This window comes from Dicentrarchus labrax, unplaced genomic scaffold, assembly GCF_905237075.1.
Source record: "Dicentrarchus labrax unplaced genomic scaffold, dlabrax2021, whole genome shotgun sequence".
Lineage (NCBI taxonomy): Eukaryota > Metazoa > Chordata > Actinopteri > Moronidae > Dicentrarchus > Dicentrarchus labrax.
Window position 1 is genome coordinate 13,421,606 of NW_026136722.1, and position 20,081 is coordinate 13,441,686.

Consider the following 20,081-nt stretch of genomic DNA (forward strand, 5'->3'; position numbering starts at 1 on the left):
CTGTTAAAAAAGAAACACTAGATGGTGCCCTAGTTGCCCTAAATACACTTGTGAAAGCAGAAAAATCCACAAAAAGCACATAACAGGAGAGTTAACGCCCCTAACTACCAGCAATGCTTGCAGTGGCAGGGAAAGCACTTAAGAGTTATCTGGCAAAAATCTGTTATAAACTTTGTTCCTGTTACCAGCAAGAAGATATACCAAGGAAATTTAACATGTTTTATTCTATTAGGAGAAGGAAGTCACTCACACAGTGAGACTAATACTCCAACATGAATCCAGGATAAAGTACAATAACAAAATAATTGCTGCTTCCATTGTTCTTCTGAGCAGATCCTTGGTGTCACCCTGTTTATCTCTGGTATATAACCTTAGCTACACACAAAACAAAAGATGATTCTCTGGGGAGTATCCTTAAATTGCAATGTAATGAAACTTGGAGCGTTATGAGTATTTCTATTTTTCTATGAACCATGTTCAACAAGGCAGAATGACACTGACAACATTACTGACAGATTAAGGAGCAAAATAAAACAAATAGCTTTTTACTGATGGTAAAGGATGAGTATAAAGATCAGTTATTAAGTATTTTTAAAAAGCTGTTTGGGTAAACGAGTGATTTACAGTTTCAGAGTGGTTTTGATAAAAAAGATGATGGATGTGTGGCAGTAATCGGAGGAAATCAGACATATCATAAAGTTCAATGCTCTCTTGGAGCTTCAAGCGGAATAAAATACTGTATGTAATTGAGGCCTTCTTCAACTTTATCATTTCGCAGGTGCCCAAAATAATTACATTGATTGAAAACAAACGATAATGGCACAATTTATAAATTGCTTATATCTGATGTTAAAAATCTCCGTTCTGCCACTTTTCATATCATGAGGGATGATGCACTGCAGAAATGTCCACGACTGATCAAAAACCGCCGTTGTGGATGGATGGTGGTCAGCCCAGGTATCTGATAACCAGGAACATGAAGACGCAGGTCAGAAGCATGCCTCCAATCATGATCAGCTTGTCTTGGGTGGCTCGCCTCTCTATCAGTCTCATCACTGTGTTCGACAGCCCCAACATGTTGGCCACATCCAGCATCTTCTTATGGGTCCCCTGCACGGAGCCGAAAACAAGAGCCATACTCATGTTAACAGTAATGATCACGTGTGAGATTGGGCTGCAACAGTCATACATACACATATTGTTTTGGGAAATTCAGGCATCACATGACAACAATGTAATTATCCACGCTAATTCATCTGATTTCGAGAGACGTTAAGTGCCAACGCCCTCCCTGACGCGCCGCTCCGTCAGAAGTTTCTCATGGCTAGACAACCGGGCAATGAGTGCCGCTCAACAGACACACCCTGATAAGAGGAGGCCTGAAGCAAAACCAGGAAGACCATCTCCTCCCTGGAAAAATGGACTCACCCTCTAACTGAGCATATGCACACTAACAATGAGACTATTGTGATCAATGTGGCATTCAAAAAACTGGCTCATGGAACAAAATGCTTAAACTTTATTTATCCAGAGAGTGTACCCATCTATACTGGTTCCTTTCTCTAAAAAAACAAATAAAAAAAACAAAAACGTGAAGGTCTGTTCTGCTACGGGTCTTGTATTAAATCATATGCCCACACCTTCAGTGTAGATCTTTGATCTCTGAGACCGTTGAGGATGCTACTGCCGCTGCCCAGGAGGTCATCCATGCCTCTGTGTGCGTTGTGCAAGTTGGAGTTTAACTGTAGGGTCTCATCTATGGGGATGGAGGTATCTGCGTCCTATTGAACAAGAACAAATTTTTTTTTAATTCCACATTATTCAGCTTGAGATATTTGAACGTTACACTGAGCCAACTAGCTTGTGTGCCAGACGGACAAAAAGTTCGAGCAAACTCAAAGTTCACTGATCATTATCACATTTTTACCAACCCGAAGACGTGGACATGAATGTTGGATTCATGCCCAGTAGAGTGATTACCAACCTCAATAGCCTCATCCTGTAGACTTAACTTACGTTGGTCGTGAAGGTACGGCTCATGAGTTCCTCCCTCTCTCTATCCTGGGCCTCTCTGGCGTAGCGTCGGTGCTGGAAATTTTGCAGGGCGGTCTGAAGGTGCTGGACATCATACTTAAGCTGGTCTACCCGCCTGAGGGACAGCAGAGGATACAGTAAATTGATTCACGTTTGTTATAAAGTGGACAAAGCTCTCTCTGCAGCTACAATACTCTTTACTGTAACAGATACTTGATCACCTTTTTTGACATACAGTATGTTATGACAATGCATCATTGCACATCATCTTATATGTGGATCTGACAATTCATAACTGTTCTGGCTGGTATTTCTTTTCCCTATCATGCAGTTGGAATGAGTCTCTCCTTAGCTTCACTCAGGCCCCACTGGAGCTCTACTAAGATGAGAGCAGTGCTGTGGGATGGGGTGTACTGTGTCCCCTAAGGCCTGTTTACCCAGCTCAGAAATGAATCTTTGCCCAATGCAGCAGGAATGCTAGTGATGACGGGGCTTCTGAGGAAATGTTTTCATAGAGCCACGTCGCCACAGGGCAGGACAGGGCCGCCTGTCTCATCTTCTACACCCTCCCCGTGCCTTTATGAGATATGGTTCACCCTGCCAGGTCTGGGGCTTTAGGGTCACCATCAATTGACTCAATTCAAACTCACAATTTGGCGTTCTGGCGGCGGTTTGGTGGTTCCTTGCTGGCCAGGATCTCAAGGCGTTCTAAATGATTGAAGATCTGGTCGGTCCGAGCCTGTAGTTCATTCTCTAACACTTGAATAATGAGAAAAAGAAAGAGAGAGAAGAGAGACCGATAGAAACAAAAAGACAATTCATTTAATGTAATTACAGGATGGAAAACATCACATTTCCTTGTTGGATCTATTGCAGATGATCAGTACAGTGTACACTTGTTTAAAATCAGACTTTACTACTTTTCTGACTTCATTCACTTGTCACGTTACTGTGGGTGCCTGTTTATTCCAGGGTGACTGCAGTGGTATTTATCAGTGGAATTGCCCTCTCTCATTTAAGCGTAGAGGCTTAAAATGCAACATCCTCCTCTGGGTTAAAACACAAGTTGATGTCATAATTTGGGAAGGGGAGGGTTGTCTACTGCCTGGCTCCCACCATTATCTAGAAGAAGCCCTCCCAGCTTCTGTCACTGCACCCACCCCGCTTCTTCCTGTCCTGGCACCAGCCTGGCCCAGAACTGATTGGACAGGCACCAACCTCAGAAAACAATCAACCAGGGAGACACCAGCCCCTCCTCCTGCCATTACATCAGAGCAGCCATAACAGGGAGTCTCACAATTTAGAAACCACTCAAAAAGGACAAATGGACGAGAAGTGTGCCATCAACACTTCCACACAGGAAGTAGTTTAAACCACGTTACAGCTCACTACTCACAGTGTACTGACTGACGATCCGTCTTCTCCAGATTGCCCATAAGAGACTGCACCTCCTGGATTTGCCTAATCCAGAACACACATAACGTTAGTGGATGGGAACCAACACACACGATGCCAAAACACAACCAGTCCGTTCAGTTAGTTATTTATTTATGTTAACATCTTACAAACATCGACTAACAACACTTTAACAACTTTAATTACCACTAATTGTACCATGCTGCTATCAGTTGGCTACACTTACGGCTAAAAGTTAAATCCCAGGTAATTAGCTCGTGTATTTACACTCTGTTAGCTACTTAAAGCTAACAGAGTCTACGGCGTCCAACATGAGACGGACACACTCACTTGTTGGTCTGATGGTAGAGCGTCTCCATCTTCCGTGACCTGCTTGGACGCTCCTCCGCTTTCTACCGTCACCTGTTCGCCTACAACACCTTGACTCTGACAGGTGGCTGCGCTAGCTAGCTAGCCCAGGTAGCTAACGGTAGTCGAGGGTACACGTCATCAGCCGAGTCGTTTGTGTACGGAAGTGGGAAAGCGGAAGTTCTGCCGCGTCACTTGAGAGGGGGGCGGGAAAAAAAAGAAGAGCGCTCACTCTGCCTCGATTCTTCGATACTGAAAATGTAATTGCAGATCCGTACTTTAGTTGTTATTTTTCTTTTTTTTTCTGACTTTCTTGTGAGGTAACGTCTGTTATAAGGTTAATTAATGTTTTATACCATAGTTAGTTCCCTCTTTTTACTGTGTGTGACTGAAGGAGACAGGTTTTCTCAATTTACGATCTTTGTTCTACATGACATGCTCAACAAATATTAAGTTCTCTGTGCTGAAGAAACACCACCTAGTGTCAGTACCGCTCAGAAGCACACAAACTGGTAAGAAACTTAATCCCATAGTTTATTTAACTTTATGAATTCTTGGTTTAACATCCTAAATGCTGCGATGAGACAGCTCACCAAATATTGGCACTGAATTGTGTATAGTGGTTCACAACATCTCATAATGGACAAGTCAGCATTTCAGTTCAGGTTATTCAATGGATGCTAAACTTCCTAAATTTAAATCTAGGCTGCAGGCTGTATCTGCCATTATATTTGAGATTCTCTTAAACGTAATAGGTGACATGTGTGATAAGCAGAGATCCTTTCCCCTACCAGAACAAGCTCTGAGAGCATATAGCTTAATCTGTTGACATGTAGACATGTGACAGGAAAGACTCTGTGAAACATGTCCTCGGGCAAGCCTTTGTCAGCTCACCCGGATTCAGTCTAATAAGGCTATCCTCTTTTTCCACAGATAGAATATTCCCCTCTGTCCATCCAGAGGCTTCCTTCTTGCCTGCGGTCAGAGACACCAAAACTAATGATATCAAACTTTAAACAGTGAGGTGAGATTACAAGTCACCGTAGAGGGGATGTCTGAGGAAAGAAGACAGGTTGTTTGTGAAGTTTCCCGACACAGAGCGACTTTGTCACGGAGTACTGTGTGAAAGTGGCGTGATTGTATTTCCCAGAACAAGCTGTAAAAATTTCACAATAGTTCCTTGGTGATTTAGTGGGAGGAAAAGTCATCCTGGGGCGCTGCCTGGCACCTTAACAAAACCACATCTCAATCACCTTGCTCCAACCCTCCATCACTGTGCTGTCTACCAAACTGGGAGGGAGGGGGGGAGGAACCAATGAGACCAGGAGCAAGCAAAGCAAATTCAAGCATCCTTTTACCTAATTAGTGCAGTGAGCTGTTTCAAGCTCCTGTTTGCCAGTGATAGCTGTATTTGTTTACCTCATTCAGCACAGCAATCAGAAATCAGCCCAGACAGTTTTCCGTGGCTGCCTGATGGTACTTGAGTTGATGATTGTATCTTCAGGCTAGACACTTCTCAACAGAGGTCCTTTTCACCCACCCCCACATGTCAGAAACCTTGAGATCTGTTCATGCCACTTCTTGCTCTCGCTGTTCACCGTTTTCGGTTGTCATAACACATCCCCAGGGCAGTGGTTGGATGTGCACAGCTTTAACCTGTTGCTCAGGATAGAGAAGGGAGAAATAAGCAGCCCCCCTCAAACCATTTCTAAACAGCACATGAGGCACATTTGCCTCTGTCTCTCCCTCTCAAGGTCGTGGGGTTCTCTCTGTCTGTCCTTTATCTTTCAGCCCCGAGGAAAGGATGAGATGAGCTTACTGGTTTTCCTCCACACCTGAGCACCACAGGCACAAACTGGAATCCAGACTCCAGGTGTGGAGCACGATCACGCCACTCCAACTGACCGAGAGATCACATGTGGTTGCACCTAGTTTGATGTGCAAATGTCACTTCCATATTTTAATGCACACTCGTGGTGAAAAGTTAGGGTTCTAGCCAGCTATTACCTCCACCAAGGAAGCTATTTCTTATTTGTTTTTGTGTGTCGACTATTTAGTTATCTAAAAAAAAACGTTTTGTTGCTTAATGTTAGATATTAGTTTTTATACACGATCGTGAAATACAGCATTTTTGAAGATTTTTGCTATTTCCTCATTACTTTTATTACTCTAAAAGTAATAAGAAATATTATACTTAAGTTAAAATAGTAATACCACCCTGTAAAAATTACAAATAAAAATACATCCATTCAGGAAAATGTACTTTAGGTATCAAAAGTAAAAGTACTTTACAGCATAGCATCCAGAGTGTTATAATAATCATATAGGACTATTACAAATATAATATATTATTGGGATATTATTATTGATTCATTGATACGTAAGCACTATTTTAATGTTGTCAAGGGCAAGCAAGCTTTAACAACTTTATATAGTGTTGGTTTGATTAATCTGTAACAATGTTTATTTTACATTAAAAAAATCTTGATCTAAAATATACGTAGTAACTCTATGTTGTTGAGTAAAATGTAGAATATTTTCTTTTGAGATGAATAATTTAAGTGCTTTATTTGAGTTAATGTACTTATTAACATTCCACCACGTATTTGAATGAAAAACGACAGTGGCAGATATGTATCCCATAATTGTCTAGTTTATTCTGTATATTAATGCAGACTTGGATCCAGATCCAGAAACTTCTAGGTATTTTCTATCACTTAAGTTTTAACAAATTTAGTGGGTTTTGAAGCCTTTGTGGAGGTATGGGAGTTGAGATTTATGTGAGCACAGAATCTAAGGGAAGGGTGTACGTATATGTGTGTGTGTGTGTGTGTGTGTGTGTGTGTGTGTGTGTGTGTGTGTGTGTGTGTGTGTGGCCCCCTCACTGGATCGTCAAAGAATCCTATTTCCTGGTGCCAGGCTTTTCTCCTTTGGGGGCTCCAGCTGGAACCAAACAAAATTGAGCACTGGATCTGTCTCCCTGTCCTGGTTAGACAACAAGGCAGCAGAATTATTGTTTGGTAGAGGAAGAAAGCACTCAGTGTACTCTGTGACTAGCCCCCCTCAATAACAAAGAAAATGATATGTTATTGAATCACTTCTACACACCGTACTTAATGATGTTTTCCAGGCAATATAATACATCATAACTCTCCAATGATTGCCCAAGACAGACAGAGTGAGGAAGCCAATTATGAGGAGCAAAATTGCCTTAGGTCAAAAATTTTTGGATACCAGTCATTTTTTGAAGGCTTGCTGATCTTCTCACTCCCCCTGAGGGAGATGATCCACTCGTCTTTGAAGCTGTGATGAGATGCTGAATGAAAGCAAATGAGGGCCTGTCAGAGATGACAGGAGAAACTCATAAGCTCCCAGTGTCTCAGTGGGTTCTGGTGGGAAAGGGGTCCAGAGGTGGGGCCAGGAGTGGCACAAGCACAGGCAGGGATGCACAACGACCACAAAGAGACAAAACTACTAGAGACAGAGGCAAAACTACTACAAACAGAGGCAAAAAAACCACAAAGTAAGACAAAATCACCAACAAAATGGCCATGAAGAGGCCCAATATGACCAAAAACACTTACAAAACAACTACAAAGATGTGCAAAATGCTAATAAAGAGATTCAAAACCAACATAATGAGACATAAAACAACTACAAAGACATGCAAAATGATTGCAAAATGATGCAAAACAACTTAAAAGAGGTGCAAAACCACTATAAAGACGTGAAATGGCTGGGAAGACATGCAAAGTGACCACAAAGAGACACAAAACTACTACAAAGGCATGCTAAACTCCTCCAGAGAGATGCAAAATCGCCATGTAGAGATGCAAAATGATCACACGGAGATGCAAAACCACTGCAAAGAGAAGCAAAGCCATCACCAATTACTAGAGATAAAAAATTGCTGTGAAGAGATGCGAAAAAACCACAAAGAGACACGAGACGACTACAGGGAGATGTAAAACTACTACAAAGAGATGTGAAATAGGCACAGGGAGATGCAAAACAACCACAAAGAGAGTCAAAGTCACCACAAGGAGACAAAAAACGACTACATAGAGATGCAAAATGACTACAAAATGATGGAAAAACAACTGAATAATTATCATAACTATTAATAATGCAGTTTATTATTGCTAGGATCCAGGATTTTAAATTTGTCACATATCTAATAATTTCCCAAATGTGCCCCCTTCCTTAAATCTGTGTGCCAGTATGGCCCTCCTGAAGGTGCCCCTGAAGGTATCCTTTCACGTTATTTGCATCTCTCTAGAGTGGAGAAAGTGTTGCCTTTCTTAATGATAGAATGTGATTAGCCTCAGTAGTTCCCTCTCTTGTTCTCCCTCCTTGCTTTATTTTGTCTGACCTCAAAGAGCAGAGAGTGATCATACAGCTGTCAGACGCGCAGACACACACAGCCCTGTGGCCATACCACCTGTGACACCCAGACCTCTCAGGATGAGAGATGCTGTCCACCCCTGTGGTTGGATGACGGCTCAGCCAGGATCGGAACACAAACAGCAACATGGCACGGAGCGCTACGCTGGGCTTCCCCTGCCTGACAGCTTCCCACCCACAGTCATGCACCCGCTCCCAACCACACTCTCATGAGCAAGTCATATGTGTCAGTTAGCCAAAATGTGCTGTTCACAGAGCTCAAAAGATAATAGATTTTGAAGGCACATTATTGTGTATCTGAATCCTTTAATAACAGTGGGGATTTAATAAGTAAGAACACTCGTGGAAATAAAGCCAACCATCAGCATAATTGTGTAGATATGACAAACATAACAGACAACATTCCAGACTTATTTTTTTTAGAGATGTTGCTGTTTGGGAGAACACATAGCTCTGCCCTTTATCTGTGTTTTCCTCCGTCGTACATTGTTGAGCTGGGAAAGTTTTGTTTCGGTTGTAATGGAGGTCACTGTGTGGGTGTGTGTCTGTGTGTGTGTGTGTGTGTGTGTGTGTGCTGCTGAGAGAAAGGCAGAGGAGTACCATATATTGAGCATGGGGAATCAGTTACGAATGTGCATGAGGTCTTATCACGCCCTATCACACCGGCTGCAATGTAAACCCTGCTGTTAGCGCTACAGGTGTTCCTGTGGAGGAGCATGGGAACAGCCTCCCCCAGGAGTTTCCCAGTCGGGGGCTCACAGTGGACTGGTCAATACTAGTAGACATTTGCAGGGGATCTTTGCTGTGTGAGATCTGTGTGTTATTAAATCTTGTGCAGTACGCTACCCTATGTCCTGTACTATGCATTGTCTTGCTTCCAGCAGTTGTCTACATCCTCAAGCATCCAGCCCTCTTTTAACCACTATCTCTTTTTTTTTTTTTTTTTTGTCTTTGCTTCACTTTGTTGAAAAGCCTGTGTTCATTTCATACACTATTGTTAGCTAGCTTGGGTTTTCAATGTGGCGAGTAATCTAAATACAAGTCTCCATGCCAGCAGATGTGTCAGGCAGCACTTAGGCACAACAATCCTTTGAGCTAAATGCTAACATCCACATGCTAACCTTCCCACAATGACAAAGCTAACATGCTGATGTTTAGCAGGTGCAATGCTTACCATTTTCACCATCTTAGTTTACCCGGTTCGCATGCTTACATTTGCTAATTAGCACTAAACACAGTGCAGGAATATGGGAATAGTATAGGAAACATTAACATTTTGTATTCATCCTCCAGGAACCATGAATATCTGTACAAAATTAAATGGCAATCCATCAAATAGTTGTTGAGATATTCCTCTTGGGACCAAAGTGGTGGACCGACCAAGCAGCAACCTCAGTGGCTGTAAAATGAAGCCAACATGGAAGTGCCAAAAACTGCAGTTCCTCGAACGGCCACTTGAGGCTAGGTAGCGAAGTCAGTTAATCTATAAAAAGCCTGTATGTCAAAATGCCCACGCAAACATCAAACATTTACAGCCTGTTACAAAAAACGGTTTTGGTCTTTAAAGCTAAACGCCCCATTCATGACGACTGTACGGGAAGTGAATTTGTATACAATTTACCCGTTTAAATGATGCTAAGGCTTCGGGTTTTGCATAATCAAAGGTGTGGCCAGGAGTCAGGACTGTGTTGGAGCCGACCACAATGACCTTCACGGCTTACAAAAACCTTACTCTGACCCTATTGTGGTAGCTCACCTGGTTGAGCTGGCGCCCCACGTACCAAGGCTGAGCCCTTGCTGCAGTGGCCATCGGTTCGAGTTCGACCTGTGACCCTTTGCTGCGTGTCGTCCTCCCTCATCTCTCTTCAGCTGTCCCATATAATGGAGGGAAAAAATATATTTTAAAAAACCCTACCCTATTTTTTAATTATACAGTGTATGGGACGGACCAAGCAACACAACGACCATCACAATTAATTAAAGCCAATGCTGACATATTCAAATTTCCTGCTTTTTACTTTTGTTCGATCCACAGTCGAAAACCTAATAATATTTCAGTGAATATCATAGAAGATAGAAACCTCTCTGGAAGTAGACAACATGTATAAAAAGTAATTTGTTATACAGGGAAGAGGATGCCTCCTTAAACTTTGAGTATAACATTTAATTACTATTCATACTGTAATAAATTCTACTCTAATCTTTTTTCCCCCTGTCCTCAGGTGACCATCCATAATTTCAACCCTGCTGCCTGCTCAATTGACCATCACACATGTATACACCTTCTCTACAACCTTGCGTCTCATCACCCATTGTGAGGAGCTCAGCCACCATCCCAGTCCACCCAGCCTCTGAGTTAGGCCCCCCCATAGAGGTATGCACTCAGCCTTGTCATAGCTCTAGGCAGTGCATGTTCTTGTTGTGGGTTGAGCAATTGCATTAGTCATTTCACATTCCAAATTCCTACCCCATGCCGTATTCACAACTCTGTCTCTCTCTCTCTCTCTCTCTCTCTCTCTCTCTCTCTCTCTCTCTCTCTCTCTCTCTCTCTCTCTCTCTTCCCTCCTTTTCTGCACAAAATCCATTTCTCCCCTCATCCTCTACATCATTTCATTTTCTCTCTGTGCCATGTCAGGGTGTGGGGATTAGGCCCAGCACAGATGCTATCTAAGTACCTTCTCTTCAGAGGCGGAAGTCTTGTAGGGTTTAGATGTTTGACCTGGGGCTCAGAGGTTCCGATTACAGGACGGGACTTCGCTTTGTGTCCTTGAGCAAAATATCTACCAAGCCCTCTACGCTTCAGTTAGCATCTACTGTTCTTACACAAATGAGTGATGTATAAACCTGAAAGCTATGTACGTTGCTTTGGATAATATATTCTCGCTAAGCAACACAATTATATTACATATCTTAAAAAATGCCCCTACCCCGGTGTGCCAATTCATCTTCATCTATCAGAGCACAGTGCACTGGCGCAGCCCAGCCCGGTAGGTAACCTTTACCTGAACCAGGCCGATGCAGACACAAAAGATAGTGTTACCACCAGCGTCACCCTACATTATCTATGTCATTCAGAGTCTCAGGGTGACAGAGAGAAGCTCCAGCAGCTCCAGCATACAGCAGGCCAACTGTAGCCCACACCCGCACAGGAAAACCTGACTACAAACACACACTCACATATCACTCCCACTGAAGTGACCACAGGTGTGCACATGGCAAGTATGCACACACACATATGCAAAAACCTTTCTGCCCTCACCTGTCTCCTGTCAGTACTGTTTCAAACACACACACAGGAGCTTGCACACTGCACCCCTGCTCCGTCCAACCCCCCACCCTGCTCAAAGCAGCCGCCCTCGGGGCTTGTGCGTGCGAATCCGGCTGTGGACTCAGCAGCCCCCATCGCTGCACCCCCTCCGCTCAGGGTAGTGAGGGAAATGAAGGCTTTAGGAGTTCATTATAAAACAACAACAGCAGCAGCAGGGGATAGGCCTCCTGGGGCCACAAACTATCCCTTCTCATCCCTCCATCCTCATCTTTTTCCTTTATGTCCCTCAATATCTCAACCCCGGTCCCCCCATCGACACACTCCTCTCTTTTGTACATTATCCCACAGCTCAGCTGAGAAGAACATGGCTTTTTTAAAATACAGCATTCATGTTGAATGAAGTTAAATATTTATCCGCAATATTATAATATGACGAGTTAATATAGTGAGTCAGTAGACTCAACATATGAACTTGTTTGACCTCAGTCATCAGAAAGACGGCTGACGCATTTATGTATCACTGAGCTGAAGTTTTCAACTTTATTGTCCAAGAGGGGAAATTAATATTGAAGCAAAGGATACAAGCAAAGGTTTATATTGGTAATATAATGCTGTTATTAGGTAGACAAAAACATATTGTTACTGTCCAGTGAAAACCATGTATGTCTGAAACAGCCCTGTTTTCAGCTTTTTGACAATGTATTTTTCAGTCAATCCACTGGGTTTTTAAATGGTGTATTTAACTTTAGAAGTTGGAGAATTTTCACAACCCACAAAAGAACACTTAATCTGATAAATTAAAAATCACCTAATTTGGAGGTACATTGTTTTCATTCACCAAGGCTTTCAGTACTGAAGAAAAAAACGTTTGTTTTAGCAATGATCACTGCATTTTATTAATCTAAAAGTAACAAGGAAGGTTTACAGAATCTTGATTTTTATCCTGTTTCAATGATTTTCTCTTTTACACAAGAAAAACCTTTCACTCTTACGTATTTACCCCGTCATATGGTTAAAATTAAGTGACATTTGGCCAATTTTATAGTTTTTTTCATTGCAAGATTTTAGGCCTACATAAAATTGGCCCCCAAATTCTTGCCCCCAAAGCATGCAGGATACTAATCACCTTTGGAGATAATTTCCCCCAACAATACCATATACTGTACATCCATTATAGGGATTCTTAAGGTCATAAAAACGTAGTAATTTTAAATTGTCTTATAATTCACTGCAATACTTGGGGTCTCTGGTTGATGTTCTAATAAGGAATAATAATGTGTAATCATAGTAATTAGAGAGCAACATCAAAAGCACCAGAGCACACACTGTAAATACCTCATACAATAGCCCTCTGTATACTGTAGTTTCACTGATGCCTTGCAAATGAGTGGAAAGTTATGATTCACGGATAATAGCACGTAAACTGCTCTCATCGTCATTCCGGGGCAGCCAAATGTTACTTTCTTATGGTTAATCGGGGGTCAAATGCTGTTAAAGACAGCATTCTTCTGAGTCATCACCTTTGTCATCATCGTCATTATGATTGTCATCGTGGTTGGTGCACTGGCTAGAGGCACAACACCTGTAAGCGTGTCCTCCACCCACCCACCCCTCACATTTTACTGGGCTGTTGAGGGTGATGCAGCGAGACCACAATCTTTTCAGATGAAAAGGAGGGCAGGGCAGTATCAGCAGGAAGTGGTTTTGCTTGATAGATGCAGGGCGAAGAGTTTCGGGCAGGTGTATTCCCCACGCTTCCCTGTTGCGTGTGGCATGTGTGCATGTGTGTGAGCGCATGGTTGAGGGCGACCGCCTGCAGCAACTGAACAAGACACAACAAACACATAGGTCTTACAAATGTATATCCATTTATTAATCTTATTTATTTTAAATAAGAATGTACTGCAGCAAGATTAAAAAAAAACATTTACTTTTGAAATATGGAGATATATATTACCAAATTCAAAAGGACTGTACAAAAATCTAAAATATGATCTTTAACACAAAGGATAGGACATAACTCTGCATAGCTCATAAATCTTACTGATATTTGCCAAAAGATGAAGTGAGGTAGAAAATTACGTTTCCACATTGTCATACGCCTGGAGCCCTGACATGAGTTATATTCATATTATATATACAGTTCAGAATCACTCAAACAAAACATAAACTGGCCAATAAAATAAACCTTTTGGGTCCGACGTGCACTTTTGACCTGCACAAGGATAAGAGAGTAAACATGGTGATTTTCTTTGATTAGCAATTTGGTAAAATAATGAGCAGGATTAGCCCACTTCAAAGGCATTTAGAACAAAGATGTGGCTAAATTATACTTTGAAGACCAAATGGTTCAGTCAGGCAGTTTTAACTAGAAAGTTTAACATAGCTTGTGCTTCTATAAATAGAGGAAAAGCAAGGAGGAGGGCTGGTATGTTCAGAAATTAAGTGTTTTTCATTCTTTGTTTTTCAAAGACAGTGTTTGGTGTTTCTCTTACTATTACCCCGGGTATTTCCCTTTGTTCTGTTGAGCACACATTAGGCTACATGTAGAGATTTCCATAGACATTTCCATAAGAGCAACTGAAACCCAGCTTGTTTCTTTGCGCAATAACCCTGTAAATGCATGTAGTTACAATGTATATCAGTGGCATCAGCCACCCCTCAAAGCTTCCAGTGATTCTATTTAAACATATATTTACCTAACAGTTTTTCTAACTTCTATGATTAATTATACACTTTGTATCATACATAGCAAGAGCAACTTAAGTGCTTTTGAATCAGAAATGAACCCCTTACACAGCAGACAGTAAGACAGACAGGTGGATTCCTTTTAAGGCCATTTAAGCCTCAGTGGCAACACTCCATTACAAAAAGGATAAGTATAAAGCAGCAGTACAACTGACACAATGACTGATCCAATAAATAGTCAAGTGGAAGGGGCCAATGCAATTACAGTACAACAAAGTCACTGTCAGAGCTCCCCTGCAGATGGGGCTTTGACGTCATACTGCTGGTGACATCCAGTCCAGTCCAGTACCTGTTTTAAGAGCTTGTTTCCCTCCCAGAAGGGTGGCATTTCAGTGCATCCAGCGAGAGAAAAGCAGAGTAGTTTGAAAACATCCTCACCTACAGTAAGCTGCAGCATATCAAATCGACGACGAGTGACGATTAGCAAAATAACCAGCAATATTATGTTACAAGTGTATAATCCTCCCCAAATAACATGCAGATCAGAGTGGAGGTCTGCAAAGACATGTGAGATCCCTTAGTGAACTGTCTATAGGAGCTTAGAGTTCAGACATGTCAGTCTTGTGTTAATTGCAAGTCTTTGCATACTGCCTATATTTCTTCTATTTCATCATTTGTTATGCGTTTTTGCAGGTGTACACCTCCTCCTCTCTCACACACGTCTGACACTCCACGTGGCAGCACCAGCGTACCTGGCAGTGGCAGGACAGGCTGGTAAGGCGCATGGCTGTGTTATAACCACGTCCGCAGCACAGACTCTGACAACTGGTGTCTTTGGCACACGACCGGCCGCCTGTACCCAGGGAGTAGCGGGAGGGTCTGCAGAAGCTGGGGGAGTCTTCCAGGTAGACCAGATCAGTAGTGCGGAGGCTCTGGCCGTGGCGACGGGGGCCCGCAAGCTCTGTCTCCCCGGTGGCTGTGTTGGTGACACTCAGCACTCGCACTGCGGTGTCGTATCGATACTTCAGCAGCCGTCCTGTGTCATGGAAAGGAGACAGCTGCTTCCAGCAAGTCCGTACGGCACAAGAGCCGGAGACTCCGTGACACTTGCAGGTTGTTTTCAGCCCGCTCTTCACTGCCTGAGATGGGAGAAAAAAGCAAGGGAGGAAAAAAGGGGAGAGATGTCAGTTCCTTCAGTTTGATTCATTACCTGGCCTCTTATCTGGGAGGTCTATCTGGACAGAGTGAGACAATTTCCTGCAGGGTGGGTAGGGGGTTAGGGGTGGTGGTCTGCGCATGGTGTGCCTTTAGCCCACCTCAGTCAAAAAATCTGACATAATGGATTGAGGGGGACTGTTCAGCATGTCGTATTTCATTTACCTCACATTTCTCACTTGGACAGCTCTTGCAATTTTTTTTGCTCAATGTGTTGAAACTAGCTCTGTCTGCTTCTCTCCTGTCTCTCTTTCCTTAAGCCTGAGGCATAGGTGACAAACAGTGCAGACAGTGGAATCTCTCCACCCTGTTCTTTGTACATGCCTGCTCATGGAAAACATTGATAAGAATTTCTGTGCAAGAAGTGCCAAAAAATATGTAGCAGTAGTTTGTGATAGTGCCCCTGATTTAGGTTAATAGTTCACTGAGCTTGATGGTCAGCAACGAGAGCGCGATCACTCAGCCTGAGAGCTGCTGTCTTGGCCGGGGCCAGAGACAGGTCACACTGAGGGAGCCAGAGGGTACCTCTGGGTTGAAAAGTGATGCTCAGTTCCTCCCTTTGCAGGTATGAACCCCTCAGGGGCTTCAGAGAACCATCACTGAGAGACTGGGGGGGGGGGGGCCGCCGACCACTTCATGTTTTTGTTAACACGGCTCGTGGTCTCTTCTCTGCCACATTGGTGTAAAGTGAGGAAAACATTTAACTCAGCAAAGATGAGATAAGATAGACAGTTCTTCCTGTTGTGTTTCCACCATCTCTGGCTCTATCTAGGTGTAAGCTTCAGGAATAAGGACCCCAGGGCCTGCTATTTCAGAGCTACACAGTGGTGGTTATGAACATTAGGTGGATTTATGAAGAGCACAGTGATCCAGTAAGTGGAAAAAAATGCTTGCTCGTATATTAAAAAGAGGCCACGGTTATAATCGTTCTCTCCGACATGAGACCTTTAATTTTCTGTAGGCCCGCACAGCAAGCTTTATCATGCCTGAGAACACCTGGCTCCAACGATCCCACAGCCTTGTCTCCCTGCTACACTGCCTCACCCTCTGCCTCTGTATTATCAACCAAGGCCAATGACGGCAGCAAATAAGGGGGCATTTGTCTGGCTGGCAATGTGCAAAATATGCAGGTGAGATTACAATTCTGTATTCTCTGATGGCACGGGAGTGTGTCAGAGGTATAATTGTCATGTAAAATTGCAGCCAAGCTAATTGACGAGAAGTGTGGCTCAGGTATAGGTGATGTTTTTGATGCCTTGGGCTTGGGAGGCAACTTCACCATAACAGGACGAGGGAGCTATTTCGCTGAGGCACATTTGGTTTAATTCTTCTACTCTACTCCTTTGGGTTTATTTGTTCACACTCACCCGAATTCCAACGTTGATGTTGTGGGCGTCGACCTGAGCCCTCAGGTCCTTGCTGACCCTCTTTTGGCCGAGAAACTTCTTGAGAAACTTGGTGCTATATTTCAGGTTGTCACCGCACACCCCCCACTGCCACGCTTCTCGATGCTGGATGCCAGGGGAGTCGTCACATGTGCACCTCTCCATTCGGCCTGAGCTGCACGCTTTGGCGAGTGCATGGGTCAGCGCCGCAGAGGACACTGCCAACAGGAAGGCAGTCTCCTTGAATGCTGGGATGGATGTAAAAGACATCAAATGTGGTGGAATAACTTTAAAATTAAAAAACAAAAAAAATTGTACATCAGTTTGTTTTTATCTAGGAAAGATTTAAAGAGTTGAATTTACAGAGGTTTGACTGCAAGATCTATTTGTGGCATTAAAAACATGTGTTCTGAGTGCAAACTATGTATAGCTTAACGGATTTATTCATAGTTTACAATTATCAAAATGTCTTTTGTGCCATTTTGTAAGCCTTTAAGCCAAAATGTTTACAACGAGCTAACTACGTTGTCATGGTTTACTACAACCTCAGCATTTTTTTTGCAAGTTTCCTTGTGTCATAATTCCTCTTCTGACCTTTTCTTTTGGTTACGCACTGTTATTTGCTTCACCCAGAGCCATCGCCAGGGTATATTTTGATCCAATTAATTATTATTTTGACTAGGAAGGATTTTCCCAGATGAAAGTGGGTAATCATGCCACCCTTTTCCTCTGGGAATGGGCGCTTTCCCGAGATAAAAATAACCACAGGGCTTGAGCGCTCTCCACCACACCACATTTCTTGGCTTTCTACTCCCTCATTATCTCCATGCTGACCTGTTCATGTTCTCCCACACACTGATATCCATATGCATAAAGCCTGGATGATCCCTAAGTATTCTCTGTGGATAGCAGTGCTGCGGGGGAGCTATATGCAATATGGTGATTTGGTATCGGCATATCTTTTCCAAGTGTGGTTAATCAACAGCTGTATCCGGCCATGGGAAAAAGTATTTAAGTAGACAACCTTTAGAAGACTTTTTTCTGGGATTGTATCAAGTGAAGGAGCTGTACAGAACATCTTAAGTAACACAAAATAAAACAGAAGGGATTTACAATTGTCACCTGGTGTCATGGTCATATGCTTTGGTATTACAGGGTCTAGAAGTATGTGAGAATTACTGTGACTTTAAAAAACATCCAGCACAGCCGCTTTGTTACCCCTCTAGCCATCTCTCCAGATGCAGCACGGGTAAATAGTAGTTGAAGTTAATTTCCATGTTGTAAAATCAGTGACGCATTCAGGAAATTGTAGATAAATTCTGGTTTTACTTTAAAGTTTGTGATTACAAGGCAGCAACAACCAATACAAACAACAATTAATACTCTAAAAACTATTGTGTTTGCATTGTATTCTTAAGGAGACTGACATTATATATTGATTGATAATAATTGAATACTATTTTATATGATAATTAACATGCTTTTATATGAAAATGAATTGAATTTGGTTTATGAGTCACACCATTAATAAAAACTATGAATATCTTATTAAAGTTATACCCAAATCATGTTGTACTTTTGTAACAACTCAACTGTTTTTTCCCCCCTTTTTTCTGTAAGTAATCACTTTTAAGATAAATGCAGGCAGATGCTTTAATGTAAAACACCCAAGTGAGCACCCAAGTGAGCTATGGAGATAGAAATCGGGCAGCTGTGCACCTGTCTCACTTGAGGTAAGTAAGGATAAAGACAAATTAAGATAAAAGAGACTGCATGCAAGTGGATGTTCTCAGTAACCCAGCACTTGCCGCTTTGGATGACGGGTCGATTAAAGTGCTGAAGCTGTAAACATAAGCTATATGCTGAATGAATGGCTAACCTCTTTTCAGAAGGCTCCCTCGGCCGTCCAGACTGCAGTTCCAGCGCTCATTCCTGAACTGATACCGACACTCCAGGAGACTGAGGCGCACCGACTCCCGCAGCGTCTCGGCCAAACCAGGTTCCCTGCGACAGAGTCTCTTCTGCCGCCTGGTCAGAGTCATCTGCTCGCACTGCTTCAGGTGGGCCTTGCCTGTCGGGGGTTCACTGGAAAAAGGACCCGGTAAAAACACCAAGGGTTCCCGACCTGTCAGCCTTGGAGTGGAAAGAATACACACGTTAGAAATGACGGTGAGGTGCATTTGTAAGTAAGCCGTAGACAAATACAAAGTCTAACTTTGAAGTCCACACTACTACGGTGAAATATCTTCCAATAATTATTCTATCACTTCCATTAAAATAAGTGACAAGGGTCAATTTGTGTGCTACAGTTACTGGAAATGTTAATTTAAATGTTAAACGAAATATTCTTTCAGTTTCCCTGATAGATGTCAGTACTGTAAACAATAGAAATCCGTAAACAGGGAGTAAAAAAGATTGGTAATTCAACATATCCAAGAAAAAATGCGTAAAAATAGCCAAATAACTAAGATTAACTCTGTTGAGATACTTCTTAAATTATCACTGGTGATGAGTACGGTTTCTTGTAACAAATTAGCATGACAGATTGCAAAAGTGTAGAGGTTTGGAACCACACAATAACGATTTACCGCAATAGTTTGTGCACAATTACGCGTGCGTAATCTGGCTAAAACTGTAAAGGTTGATGATCTCTTCTAAGGATTAAAACAACAAAGGCAATCAATTAGTGTGATGGGCAGAAGTTAAAAAAAAGAGAAATCGGCTGACCCAAAATAAGCTGCAGAGTGCGAGAGAAGGATGCAGAGTGCAATGAGTCGCAATAGGCAGGCGGTCCGTGGGAGCCTGGAGCGCATGGTGCCGGGTTGGCGCTGCTCTTCATCTCGCTGATTCTTCTACGGAGAAAGTCTGTGCCGTCTGGTCGGCGCACCTCTTTAAGGGGCCCCACATGCACACAGACTTTCAATCCGGTGCGCCAGGCCCAGAGGTCCGCTGGGAGGCAGGGCCCTTTGGAGAGAGGAGGGGGGGTGGCATGCACCCTCATTGGATTCTCTCAATATTGTTACTGTATGTCCCCTCCCACTGTAACACCACCCAGGTGGTCGAAGCTTCTGGGTTTACCTGCTGTGATATAGAAATCTTGAAAACACCTGGGTACCCATCACTAGGGTGTTCAGGTCTCCAGCCATCCTGGTTGCGCCCTGGAATCAAAACCTCAAATCGATCTATTGTATATGGGCAGGGCTACTCTGAATATACAAAACATTTTCTTTGATGTCAGAGATTTTTATTGTGGTCAGTCTGTCTCACCTCCTTAAATATTCACTTACATTTTCAACTGAGATTTTATTTTTGCATCAATCGCT

At 42.8% G+C, this 20,081-nt stretch overlaps 2 protein-coding genes across 2 annotated transcripts; both read right to left on the reverse strand.

Moving 5' to 3' along the window:
• Positions 1 to 205: 205 nt before the first annotated feature.
• gosr2 (golgi SNAP receptor complex member 2) lies at positions 206 to 3,949 on the reverse strand. The gene is made up of 6 exons (XM_051387211.1): positions 3,781 to 3,949; positions 3,431 to 3,495; positions 2,685 to 2,793; positions 2,017 to 2,149; positions 1,641 to 1,781; positions 206 to 1,110 (listed from the first exon to the last, which is right to left on the reverse strand). Exons 1-6 carry the CDS (start codon positions 3,807 to 3,809, stop codon positions 949 to 951), a joined length of 639 nt encoding a protein of 212 aa, XP_051243171.1. The 5' UTR covers positions 3,810 to 3,949; the 3' UTR covers positions 206 to 948.
• A 9,370-nt stretch (positions 3,950 to 13,319) lies between these two features.
• wnt9b (wingless-type MMTV integration site family, member 9B) lies at positions 13,320 to 19,707 on the reverse strand. Its single transcript, XM_051387209.1, has 4 exons — positions 19,486 to 19,707; positions 18,638 to 18,891; positions 16,741 to 17,006; positions 13,320 to 15,297 (listed from the first exon to the last, which is right to left on the reverse strand). The coding sequence occupies exons 1-4, from the start codon at positions 19,569 to 19,571 to the stop codon at positions 14,836 to 14,838; spliced, it is 1,068 nt and encodes a 355-aa protein (XP_051243169.1). The 5' UTR covers positions 19,572 to 19,707; the 3' UTR covers positions 13,320 to 14,835.
• Between the last annotated feature and the right edge of the window lie 374 nt (positions 19,708 to 20,081).